Source organism: Panthera leo, chromosome C1 (assembly GCF_018350215.1).
Source record: "Panthera leo isolate Ple1 chromosome C1, P.leo_Ple1_pat1.1, whole genome shotgun sequence".
Lineage (NCBI taxonomy): Eukaryota > Metazoa > Chordata > Mammalia > Carnivora > Felidae > Panthera > Panthera leo.
The window spans coordinates 214,130,794-214,143,076 of NC_056686.1; the positions used below are offsets into that span (position 1 = coordinate 214,130,794).

The 12,283-nt window shown below is 59.0% G+C and overlaps 1 protein-coding gene across 7 annotated transcripts in view; it reads left to right on the forward strand.

Moving 5' to 3' along the window:
• The window catches only part of MROH2A (maestro heat like repeat family member 2A), a 44,548-nt gene extending 36,046 nt beyond the window's left edge, over window positions 1-8,502 (forward strand). For 4 of the 7 annotated variants that reach the window (XM_042950585.1, XM_042950586.1, XM_042950588.1 and 1 more), the window contains 12 exons: window positions 1,540-1,699; window positions 1,779-1,972; window positions 2,320-2,457; window positions 2,555-2,669; window positions 3,973-4,119; window positions 4,268-4,450; window positions 4,905-5,060; window positions 5,524-5,712; window positions 6,493-6,624; window positions 7,270-7,372; window positions 7,630-7,695; window positions 8,277-8,502. In XM_042950585.1, the coding sequence (XP_042806519.1) occupies window positions 1,540-1,699; window positions 1,779-1,972; window positions 2,320-2,457; window positions 2,555-2,669; window positions 3,973-4,119; window positions 4,268-4,450; window positions 4,905-5,060; window positions 5,524-5,712; window positions 6,493-6,624; window positions 7,270-7,372; window positions 7,630-7,695; window positions 8,277-8,398 (1,705 nt within the window). In that variant the 3' untranslated portion in view covers window positions 8,399-8,502. Of the gene's footprint in view, window positions 1-1,539; window positions 1,700-1,778; window positions 1,973-2,319; window positions 2,458-2,554; window positions 2,670-3,972; window positions 4,120-4,267; window positions 4,451-4,904; window positions 5,061-5,523; window positions 5,713-6,241; window positions 6,431-6,492; window positions 6,625-7,269; window positions 7,373-7,629; window positions 7,696-8,276 lie in introns of those variants that run through there. The other 3 variants (XM_042950589.1, XM_042950590.1, XM_042950591.1) reach the window with 3 other exon arrangements.
• The last annotated feature ends 3,781 nt before the right edge of the window (window positions 8,503-12,283 follow it).

A 12,283-nucleotide genomic window follows, 5' to 3' on the forward strand; every position in this document is an offset into this window, starting at 1 on the left:
CCAACGGATGACCCGGCAGGACCTCATGCCCCTCAGGTGGCCTCGTGACCCCCTGCTTCCCGGTGTTATCCTCACGGGCTGCTGAGTCCCCGTGTCTCTGTCACCGTGTCACACAGGCAGCTGGCAGCGTCTCACCCGACCGGGGGCGTGTGTTTGCGATGGTACCGGGGTTCCCTGGGCACAACCCAGAAAGGGGTGGGCGCTGCCCCCAGAGCAGCCAAGGCTGCAGAGCAAAGACAGGCCTGGAGACCGTTGGTGGAGGGAGAGGGGACAGGTGTCACCCAGCAAGCTGTCACATGAACAGAGAGGCCTCAGATCCAGAACCTCAAGGGCTGGCCCGGGCGAAAGGCTTGGTTGTGCTGTGGGCGGAGGGCAGTGCGGATTGCTTGATTTGATGGGGGCGGTGGCTTTCGGAGCAGTGCCGAGTGCGGGGGGCGTGCAGTGCAGGCCCCTGTGTGGCCTCCGTTGGGCTGGCGATCTCGGCGGCCCGGGTCACGCTGGCTTTCACTATACTGGTGAGCTATCGCTGTGTAACAAACTGTCCCCACCTTGGAAGCTCAGAACAACCCCTGTTATTATCTCAGTTTCCACGGTCAAGAATCTGGGGACGGCAGAGCTGGGGACTGTGTTCAGGGTCTCACAGGGTGGCGGCCAGGCTGAGATTTTCCGGAACCCAGGTCGTCCCTCAGGCTCACGCGGTTGTTTCTTGCCGTCGTAGGGTGAGGTCCTGCTTTCTTGTCTCCTTACACCCCGACGTCTCCTTTATGAGAAGTGGTTGCTGATGAGCCCACGTGCCCACGCCTCCGTTCTGTTCCCGCCACCGGGCACCGGGTCGTGTGCCCTCCCAAGCCCACCTCCCGCACGCGTGTGATTGGCTTTGTGGATTCACACAGGCCGTGTCCGCCTCTCCTTGTTCCGTTGGATCTTGGCGGACTTGCCGCTTTAGCCCTTTTAGAGCCCCCCCCAGGCCCTCGGTCCCCTGAACCTGTGCACACCCGGCCCGTTAACACTATCCTGGGGACCTTCCCTTCTCGGCAGAGCCACAGGCTTGGACTTGGGGGGCGGGGAGCTGCTTCAAATGCAGTCTGGCAGGCTACTTGGCCTCTGCAGGCCTCCTGCCCCCTTCTGTGCGCTACGGAGATGAAAACATCGTCCTCAAAGGCGTGTTGGGAGCAGGAGGCGCCATGCTATCTGCAAGCTGCTTAGGACCCGACAGATTGGGTCCTTGGCAGCTGTTGCTGGACGTACCTATAAAATCATCGGAGAGGAGGCCTGGCAGGTGCCTCTAAGGTCACCTAGTGGTGGGGCCGCAGTTTCCCGGGGCGAGGGGGAGGGCGTGGCAGAGAAAGATAGCAGCCTGTGGAGTCACGGACCTGGGTTCTAGTTATGCAACCTTTAGGCAGCTCACTCCACCTCCCTGATGTTCAGCCTCCGGAGTCTGACCCCTACTCAGGGGCTCGCCTGAGGGTCCAAAGGGGCTCTTAGCTGCCAGGGTACGAGGCGGGAGACCCACAGTCCTCGTCTCTTGTCTTTGGTTAGCCACCTGACGGAGGTGTGGCTGGCCGTGGCCGAGAACGTGCCCTTTGCCCGAACGATGCTCCATGGGCTGATGGGCCGGCTGCAGGCGAGGTTCACCCCCAGGGCCAATGCCACCTCCAAAGCTGACATCTGGCGCCTGGCCGCGGTGGACCCTCTGATGGTGAGTCACAGGGGCGGGCCCCGGGGCTCCTTGGGGGCTCAGAGTAGGAGCCCTGACGCCTCAGCCCTTGTCTCTGCAGACCCTGTGCACCATTCACCTCCTCATCCAGAAGATGGATATGGACGACAGGGTCCTGGACCTCTTCCCCGACCTCATCTACACCCTCCTGCTGCAGCTCAGCGGCAGCCAGGGGCCAGAGGCTGTGTCGCCCGTCCTCAAGACGTGGAGACTCGTCCACATGGGGACCCTGCCCGAGGAGATCAATCTGCAGAGGTGCTCTCGAGGGCGGGGGTGGGTGGGTATGGCGGGCAAAGCCGTGGGCCCGAGCTGGACGCCGCCTCTGGGAAGTCACGGATCCCAAGAGTCACCTCCACCAAGAGGCCTCGTTGTCCTCTCCTGATGGGGAGAAGCTTCCGGAAGCAGATCCCACAACCCTCCCTCACACGAGTCCGGCACGGTGTGGTTTTCGCTGTTCGAGGACCCACTCTGCCACGTGATCGCCCTTAGCCCCTTGAGCTCGGCCCGGCGGACAGGGGGACGCCCTCTTCTCTGAGCCGGGTTCAGTGCCCGGGGGCGCCCGGGGGAAAGCTTTGTCGAGACGTAGCCCCGCCTTCCTCCAGGATCACGATCAAGTCCATGCAGCTTCTGTTCAGAAGACTCAGCAGCGAGCAGCTGGTCCGCACGCTGGAGGAGCAGGGCGTGTGGAGCCTCCTGGAGACTAGCTCCACGTTCCTGCAGGGCGCGGGCCTGCTGGCCAGGTGGGCATCCGGGCTCCCCGTGCCGGGCAGTGGGACCAGCTCCACAGGGCAGCGGCCGAGCAGCCCTCCCGGCCCCCTGGCCCTGTCCCCCCTGCAGGTTCTGCATGCGGAACATGGAGGGCTACAGGCAGCGGCTGTCAGAGCTGGTGCTCAGGGGCATGGACTCGGATGTCCTCAGCTGTCGCATCAGCAGCACGGCGGTCTGCGTGGAAGTGAGGCTCAGGGCGCGGAGGGCTGGGTGGGCTGGGGTGGGGGCTGGGGGGTGCCCCCCCAGCTCCTCTCTGGGGCAAGAGCCCAGGCTCTGAGGGGCATCTGAGTCAGGGGGCGGAGACTGCCCCACCCCGCAGGGGATGTGTTCGTTCACCGGTTCGTCACACGATCCGGGGTGCGCATCTAAGTGAGGCGTGCTGTGCTGAGCGCCGGCAACACCCAGGGGCCCGGATGAGGGCACCTCGGCTCTCGCCAGGGTCGATGGTGCTGGGGGAGGCCTCGCAGGAAGGTCTCGAGGGGTCAGCGGGGCCTTGCCAGGCAGGAAGACCGGGGAAGGGTGGGATGGCCGCTGGGGCCCAGTTCCCCTTCTGTGCAGTTGGGGCACTTTCGGGGGCCTGAGGGAATTGGCCAGAAAACTTTTAGGAGAAATTGTGCTGGCTGCATGATGCCCAACATGCTTTAGGAGCCCAACATCACCTAGGGCAGCACTGGCAACCTTTTTCTGTAAAAGGCTGGATAGTACATTTCCCATTTTGGAGTCACCAGTTCGGTGTTTCGTTTTCTTTAGGTTTATTTTTAAAAAAATTTTTAGTGTTTATTTTTGAGAGGTGGGGGAGGGGCAGAGCGAGAGGGAGACACAGAACCCGAAGCAGGCTCCGGGCTCCGAGCCGTCAGCACGGAGCCCAACGCGGGGCTTGACCTCACGAACCCTGAGATCATGACCTGAGCCGCAGTTGGACGCTAAACCGACTAAACCACCCAGGCGCCCCTTTAGGTTTATCGAAAACACATTCATGTGTGCGTACGTGTGCGCGTGCACACACACGTCAGAGGGGTCCCCGTTGGCCGGAGTCCTGGCATTTTGAGCGCTGGGCCCCTTGTGACTCTCGGAGTCCCGGATGAGTGAAGTTCACGCTCCTCGTGCACTCCTGTCCAGGCCCAGCAGGCACGGCTCTTGGACACGGTGGCTGCTTTGTCAGGGTGACTGAATGAACGTAAGGTCACAACGTACGAGGTTTTTCCCGTGTATTTCTCCATGAAGCCTCCCGACCATCCTGTGAGGCAGGTACTGGTGTCAGCCCCTTCTTACAGGCGAGGCCACGGAGGCTCAGAGGAGTTAAGTGACTTGCCGGGGGCCCCAGCCGGCCGGCGGAGGAGCCCAGAGCTGGTCCGGGGGAGCTGGGGCTCCGAATCCTCTCCTCTTCGCAGAGACCATTCTGTGCACTGGGTCTAATCACACGTCCCATCCCGAGGCTGAGAAAGGGGCCTATATGGGCGGTGACTGTAGAAAGTTCTCTCTTCTAGTTCATGGGCGACCCAGTTCTGTACCAGGAGAAGCTGCTGAAGCCCACGGTGTTGATGCTGGAGAAGGGCGTGGACCAGGAGGACGAGGCCTTGAGGGTGCTCTCCCTGCGTGCCCTGGGCAACATGGCCCTGGGTGCCCCCAAGAAGGTCCTGCGCCCGACCCTGAGCTCAGGGGCCCAGGGTGCAGGGCCTGGGGGGGCTGAGGTCCCGGGGCTGGCGTGTTCTGGCCGATGGGGGAGGTGAACCAGGTGGGGACTGAAGCTCCCCGTGGCCCCCTCCCCCACCCGCACCCCAGGTGAGGCAGTACCGGAAGCTGTTACTGGAGAAGTGCCTGGGCTCCCTGCGGGAGCCCGTGGTCACCAGCGTGACCTCCGAGGGCATGGAGGCCCTGGCCAAGATCCTGGGTGAGCTCCGGGAGGGCGACGTGGGGTCCTCGTTCGGCATCATCTCCGAGCGGTGCAGGGCCTTCTTCGACAACGTGAGTCTAGATCGTGGCCTTACTCGGTCCCGACCCTCGCTGGGGGCTTCCCACGTGCCCACACACACGGGCGAGCACCTCTTATCCCCGTAAGAAAGGACAATAGACGTGCTCTGGGACAGGAGGGGCCTCAGGTCTGACTTGGTGCCCACGCATCCGTTAGCCGATCCTGGGGTCCCACAAAAGGAAAACAAAACCTCTTGTTCTAGGACTCGTGGGACCCCTCCCCTGCGTGTAGGGTGTGAGCCTCTCCTCCTAATGCCTCGCAGCCTGCAGAAGCTCTCTGGGCACCTGGGTGGTGGCGGGCGGAGGGCCTCCATCCTGAGGGAATGATCCAGAAGCCTTTGCGGGGGCCGAGGCAGCCCAAAGGGTCCACGGAGAGGCAGGTGGCTGGGGTTTCGTTGGGCTTCTTGTGTCCTGAATTTCAGGACTCGTCTGTACATGTCGACCACAGGAGAGTGAGCTGCTGCGTTTAAAAGCCTTCGTCCTGTTTGGGAAGCTGGCAAAGCTGGTCAGGATCTCTAAGAAACACTTCTTCAAGGAGGAAGTGAAAAAAGCCTGGATTCCCCTCATGCTGCACTGCCGGGACCCCTGCTCCGAGGCAGCCCAGGTGAGACGCGCCCTCCTCTTTGTGGCCCAGAGTATGGGGACCTCTGGTCCCCGAAGGAGAACGTAGGCGGGTCTGCGGGCTCAGCCTCTGCCCACGTCCCTCTTGGTGGGCCCCGTTCCTCACGCGGGGCTGGGGAGGGGGTCCGGCCGGCTGACCCGCCAACCGGCCTACTGAGGCATCTCGGCGCTGTGGGGAACACGGCCCGGCGGTCTTCTCCCCCAGTCACGGCCTGCAGGCACCCTCTGCCCAGCCTCCTTTTCCTTCCAGCGGATTCCACAGCTTGCCATCATCACCCTTGGGTGTTATGACCCGCTCACGCTCCAGACTTGCCTTAAATCCCTCCTCAGTGGCCCGTTTCCCCTCCCTCTCGGGGGGCCCGGTTCTTCCGCCAGTTCGGGCGTGGGGAGGGCAGGGGAGACCCACAGCTCCTGCCTGTCCGACCGCCTCCCCTCACCCCGTGCAGGCCCGTGACCCTGACCTCTGCCTTCTCTCTCCACACGTCTTCCTGTGTGGACTGGGGCAGGGGGCCAGGGAGAGGGGGCTGAGATTAGGGGCAGTTCTGTCCCCTCCCCGAGAGCTGTGGGGCACTCAGCAGCTCACGCTCCACTACTGCCTCAGTCTCCAGTTCCGGGGGCCCGGGAGTCCCGCCCTGGTGAGCGTTGCGGGTGTCCACGCGGGGTGGGGTGGGCTGGCGGCACCTATGGGTTGCTGAGGGGCATCCTGTGGGGCACTCCTGACTCCTGCTCGGCCTCGGGGACTCTGGTGACCCAGCCCATGAGTTCTCAGCCCTCAGAGACTCTCTCCTCACAAATCCATCAGTGGCTCCCGCTGTTCTTTCACCTTGTATCAGCAGCTGTCCCGCGGGGTGAGCCTCAGGGAAGGAACGCCTGGGAAGGCGGCCGAGAGGGTTTAATGAAAGAACGGCAAAGAGGGGGGGTGGGGGCTGGGGAGGCCACAAGGGAGGCAAAGGCCTGGGCTGGTTCCAGGCACACGGTTGCCACGCGTGTCCCTGGCGAATAGGTACCCCAACCCCTCTCCACACTCCCCTGCCCAGTCTCCTAGCCTATCCTCCCGTGAACTAACCCTGCCGGAGGCCGGAGGCCGGGGGGCCCGGTTGCTGCAGTGCTCAGGGAAGGTCTGGGAATGAGAAAGCTCACCCCGGTCCTATCTGTCCCTGCCAGGCCCCTGACCCCAATCTCCCAGAGGGGCAGGTCCTGGGCAGGGCTGCTGAGGGCACGGAGGTTGCTGACTGAGGGACAAGAGGGCTGCGTAGCTGGCAGGGCTCCGGTCGCAGGTACACTTCCCCGGGGCTGCCCCCTGGCTTCTAGACGGAACGCCAGCCCTGCCATCCCCACCCCTACCCCCAGACCGTGGGAACCCCCTCGGTCTGCCTGGCGCCCTCCCTGCCATCCCCCGCCCTGTGCCCCTCCAGGCCTGCAAGACCACCATGTTTCAGTGTGTGCACTTCTGGGGCTGGAAGGCCCTGGAGAACAGCCCGGGCCGAAGTAACACCAGTGCGGCCGAGGAGATGACTGTTTTCCAGATGATGCTGTGCTCCATCCCGGTGAGGAGGCTGAGGGCGTGGGCCTGTCGGAGGGCCGCCCGGGGCCTGGGGCTCTGGGTCACGGCTGCCATAGACCTCTCTCCCGTGACCATGTGCTCACCTTCCGGGCGTGAAGCGTCAAGGCCAGCGCGGTCCGACAGAGAGAGAACGCAAGCCGCATGCCCCCATGTTTTCTAGTAGCCATGTTAAGAGAAGAGAAAGAGGGGAAACCAAACAATCATAGATTTTATCTGACCCTGTAGATCCAAACCATTGTCATGTCAACATGCAATCGATGTACCAATTATTAACGGGGTATGTTCCAGTTTGGGGGTACGGTCTTCAAAATGCAGGAGGCACCTGGCACTTAATTCAGACCAGTCACGTTTCAAGTGCTCAAGGGCCACGTGTGGCCAGTGGCTATGGTATGGGACAGCCACAGAGTCTAAAGGCCAATGTGATCTCCTCTCTGGGTCAGACAGAAGGTAACAGGGGGCTGAAAGTCCCTAAGTTGCCCAGCTAATAATTCGCTGTGCGATGCTGGGATGTGCACTTGCCCTCTCTGGGCAGACCCTCCCGCATCAGACAGATGGGAACCGCTCTGTGAGCAGCCCATCTCTAAGGCCTCATCCTCCATGGCTCTGTCCATCCTGTGTCTATTTGCAGACTCAGAAAAAACCTGCTGTTCTCTATAGCTTCTTGCTAGAAACGATGACCTACGTTAATAGTAACTTGCCAAGGATCAGAACTGCTGCCTGCGACCTGGCAGGTGAGCGAGCAGGTGTCTCCGGATGCAGGAGGGACCTTGAGGGCCACACCCAGGCCTGGAGCGGGAGGTGGCCGAGGAGGGGCCAGACTCAGGCGGAAGTCCCCCGGCACGTGTCCTGTCACACCCAGCTGCACACCTGCCTGATTCTCAGCTAGGCATCTTCAGCGGAATCCTAAACAGATACCTCCTAAGGTCAAACGGAATCTCCCACTGGCCTAATATTTGTGTGATGAGCATCTCGCTGGCTCTCGTTTTAGGAATTATTATGCAGCAGATGCCTGCACATCACCTGAAGAAACTGGACTTTCCGGCACTACGGAATTGTAAGTAGAGAAGACCCAATTCTACGGAGTCCTCGACCTCATTCGGGGAATTTAGAGAAAGGGCCTGGGGAAGAGCCAGCACACCCTTTGTTGTCTTTTTGTTTTTTTCTTTTCTTTTCTTTTTTTTGTTTTTGTTTTTGGCGGGGTTGAGGGACGGGGGTGTGCAATCAGGGTGCACAGAGATGGACGAGCCTGCAGGGGGCTTTCTGGAAGAAAACGATTTGACCCGGGAGGCCTTTCGCTCGTTCGTTGGGCCTTCTGCCCGCCTCCCCATCACGAATGTCTACGAGATGTTTCCACCCTGAATCTCTCAACTGGTCTACACCGCATGCGAGTTCTGTGGGCGATCTTTCTGTCCCAGAGAAGTAACAGAAGGCTGAGATGGGGTGTGTGTGTGTGTGTGTGTGTAGACGCAGCTCCCCTGCCGTCTTCTGATTTCAAGTACAAAGGGTTCTGCTTCTGCAGCCTGTGTGAACCCATAGCCACACAAGCGGCTTCGGGACCTCCTACCAGCTCCACTGCCCATGGCAGAGGGCACGGCCGAGCGGGGTCCCGACTCTCCTGTTTGTGCCCACTCTCAGCTCTCCAGGAGCTGCAGTTGGACTTGGATCCTGGGGTCCGGAGGGCAGCCCTGGAGACCCTCAAAGTCTTGGATACTTGCTGTCAGCACCAGCTTTTGGCTTCTCCCGAAGGAATTTGCTAGATGGTCCGAACGCAAAGCGCAGGCTGCCTCTTCAGAGTGCCGAACCACAGCCGTGCAAGCCACTTTTTAATTCAGTTTGTACGAAAAGCATCGTTCTAAAATAATCGGTGTCCCTTTCTTTCCTTCCCTTGGAAAATAAGCCTCCATTGCCGTTTGGAGTACGGATTCCTGACTTGGAAGCTGACAACGTCCCCGAGCCCAGGCAGTGGGGCAAAGGGAGGATTTACTTCCAATGGGGTCGTTTTACTTCCGCTTTCCCCGGATCGTGTGAGGGTCTGAATCCACGTTTGTGCCCCCCACGCTGATGGTGTGTCCCCTGCCAGGCGCTGTGCCGGGAAGTGAGGGGAGGCAGACGGCCGTCTGGCCCCTGCCCCCCAGGACCCCACCCTTGAAGGGAAAAGAGGCATCTCTGCCGGGGACTGTGATACACATCCGAAGAAGGAGGGTGGAAGTGCCCCAGTGGCGCAGGGGTGGGTGGGAGGGGGGAGTGCCCACCAGCCTGGGGACGATGGGGGATGTCTCCAGGAAGCGACACAACACCAGGCCTGTCCTCACTTTTCCCATCGTGGGGCCGGATGGGACAGGCTGGGGCAGGGACCCGGCAAAGCCTGGAACAGAACCCGGTTGAGGGGCAAGAAGGGGAAATAAATGAAGGTCATGTCCAAGCAACAGGCAGGGGACAGGGGAGGCGGGCAGGGAAGGTTCCCTGCACTTAGGCCGTCAACAGAGTAGTCTGTGGTTGCCTCCTGAGCAGGTAACGGCGGGACTCTCAAAGGCAGTCGCCACCCCGGGCCCCTCGGTGGGAGGGGGCTGCTGGACAGCGCAAAGCATCATCGTCGCTGCGCCACAGGCTTCCCGGGACCCCACTGGTTTCCCCACTGTTTTGTGGCTTCCGTGGGATAGTGAGGGTATTTTCAGACACAGGCGGGAACAGACAAGCCATTCACTACAGGCACGGAGGAAAGGGCCACAGGTGTGGACAACAGTCTTCAATCCCCTTCATGCCTGTGCAGAACATTTCCAGACGGCTTATAGGCCTAAATTTGGAATGCAAAGACGCAAGACAATAGAGTGTTTTTTAAAAATATTTTCTTAAAAAAAAATTTTTTTTTAATGTTTTATTTTTGAGAGAGACAGAGTGTGAGTGGGGGAGGAGCAGAGAGAGGAGACACAGAATCGGAAGCAGGCTCCAGGCTCCGAGCTGTCAGCACAGAGCCGGATGCAGGGCTTGAACTCACGAACCGCGAGATCATGACCTGAGCCGAAGTCGGACGCTTAACCGACTGAGCCACCCAGGTGCCCCCAAAGGATTTTATTTTTAAGTAAACTCTACACCCAATGTGGGGCTCGAACTCACAACCCTGAGATCAAGAGTCACATGCTCCACCGACTGTACCAGCCAGGTGCCCCACCGATAGAGTATTTTTTATCCTGAGAGTAGGTTTTCTTTAAAAGGTAACAGCAAAGGCCAGAAAAAAATAAAGGATTAAGCTATCCGATTCTGTTAACATGTAACTTCTGGGCAATAAAATGCCATAAAGTTAAATGACAAATCACAGATAGATCTGTGTTAAATGACAAATCACTTGCAGTTTATATAAACGAGATTGGTTCATATAATTGGACGGGCATCCAGAACATATCCTACATCGGTAAGAAACAAAGCCAGTTAACAAGAGAGGCCTGAGGGGACGCTTGGAAAGCCAGGACCCCTGAAATGCAAACTGCGATACGTCTCACACCCCCCGAGTGGCACTGACTGGTGGCAATAATGTGGGAGGTGGGACCTCTCCTATCGCCAGAGCGCAAACTGAAATAACCGTTTGGGAAAGCGATTTGGCAATAATTAGGGAAGCTGAAAACACCTGTCCACGACCTCTAGACGTAAGCCACAGGTGAGCCCACGCACGCACGCATCACGGCTGTGCGTGTGTCCTTAGACATCCAGCAGGACGGGGTGGGGGGGAAACCAGCCACCTGAACTCTTGAGATACGAGACACCCGCGCCCATCACCTCCCGTCAAGTGCAAACACCTCTCGTGAAACCAAGTTGCAGAATGCGAGCAGTACTAAACTGTGTGCACGTTGAAGACACAGACCACCCCACATATAGCCTATGGGGTCCTTCATTGGCGGATCCCATAAATTAGCTAAGACCCCTGGCACCTGGGTGGCTCAGTCGATTAAGCGTCCAACTCTTGACTTCGGCTTAGGTCGTGATCTCATGGTTCGTGAGATCGAGCCCCGTGTCGGGCTCTGTGCTGGGCATGGAACCTGCTTGAGATTCTCTCTCTCTCTCAAAAAAAAAAAAATAATTAGCTAAGACCCATGCCCAATCTCTTCCCCCTTGCCTTCTTCCTGTAGATGATAATCAAACCCCCGGTTTCCCAGTCTCTGCGGCAGCCGGGCCTGGCCTGGCCAGAGACAACAGCACAGGCCTACTAGGGATGAGGCGGGAGGCGTGGGGGGGCGGGGCTTGGAGGGGGCGGTGGTACGGGCAAGGCACGTTTTGGCTAAGGGTATTTTTTCCCGACAAAGAGCAGAGACCGGGTTGTGCTCTTCTTAGGAACACAAGGGAAAGGTCTGGAACTGCAGGGGCCACCCCAGCCTTGTTGGTGCCTGGGCCAGCAGCCCCTTGCCAGCCTGTGCCGAGAAGAGTGAGCTGTCCGTGAGGGGTAAGGCTCTCGGAATGTTCTCCGCTGCGAGCAGCACAGCCCTTCTGGTTCCCACGGCTCTGGACCGAACGTGAAGCCCCAAATCCACATATGGAGGTCCTAACCCCAGTGTGATGGAATCCGAGGTGGGGCCTCCGGGAGGTGATTCGGTTTAGAGGAGGTCACCAGGGTGGGGCCTGCACAAAGGGATTAGTGCCCTTTTAAGAAGAGACACCGGGCCGAGGGCCCTCAGCAGAGCAGACTGTCCGGGGCCCGGATCTCTGACTCCCAGCCTCCAGAACCGTGGGAAGTAAGTTTCTGCTGTGTAAGGTCCCTGGTCAGTGGGATTCTGTTAAGGCGGCCTGAGCTAATTCCTACGCTCGGGTAATGTGGTCCCAGCATGAAGGTGTAGGCGGAAAGGGGCACATATCAGTATCAGGAGAAGGGGATGGGAAGGAAAGGTGTGCAAAATTTAACATTTCTGACTTTCTATTTAAAAAAAAATTTTTAAGGCTTATTCATTTTTCAGAGACAGAGAGGGAGAGTGTGGGGGGGAAGGGGCAGAGAGAGAGGGAGACACAGAATCCGAAGCAGGCTCCAGGCTCCGAGCTGTCAGCACAGAGCCTGACGCGGGGCTCGAACTCACGGACCATGAGATCATGACCTGAGCCGAAGTGGGACGCTTCACTGACTGAGCCACCCAGGCGCCCCTCTGACTCTGTAGTTAAAGCAAGAAATCCACAACACACGGCAATACGTGGGCTGGCACACTGGCTGTCACTGTTTTCTGAATGTGTGAAATATTTTATTTAAAAAGTCACCGTGGTACCCTATTATAAGCAGTGGCAACGAGAACCACGAGCCACGAGGGGAGCCCTGTGGCGGCAAGAATCCCGAGACTGTCTGAGAACAGCACGTTTTCGGCTAAAGACATGAAAAGGTTAGGAATGGCCTGTCATGGGTGAGTTACTTTCAACTTGCTCCCTCCTAATACGGGAGAGAGCAGGTCCCTGGTTCTGAACCTAAACCGTGGCAGCTCTTTCCGCGAGGGCCATCGTCTCCAGGGCTCACACAGGTATCGGGGCAAACGCTGCTCTCTACCTACAGGGAATAAAGAGCATTCTCAGGACATGTCTCCAGTTTAAAAAGAACACATGAGAAAAACAGGCCTATAAAGGATCACACGAAAACTTTTAATTGAGCAACTTTATTCAAATAATTTCGATACCGA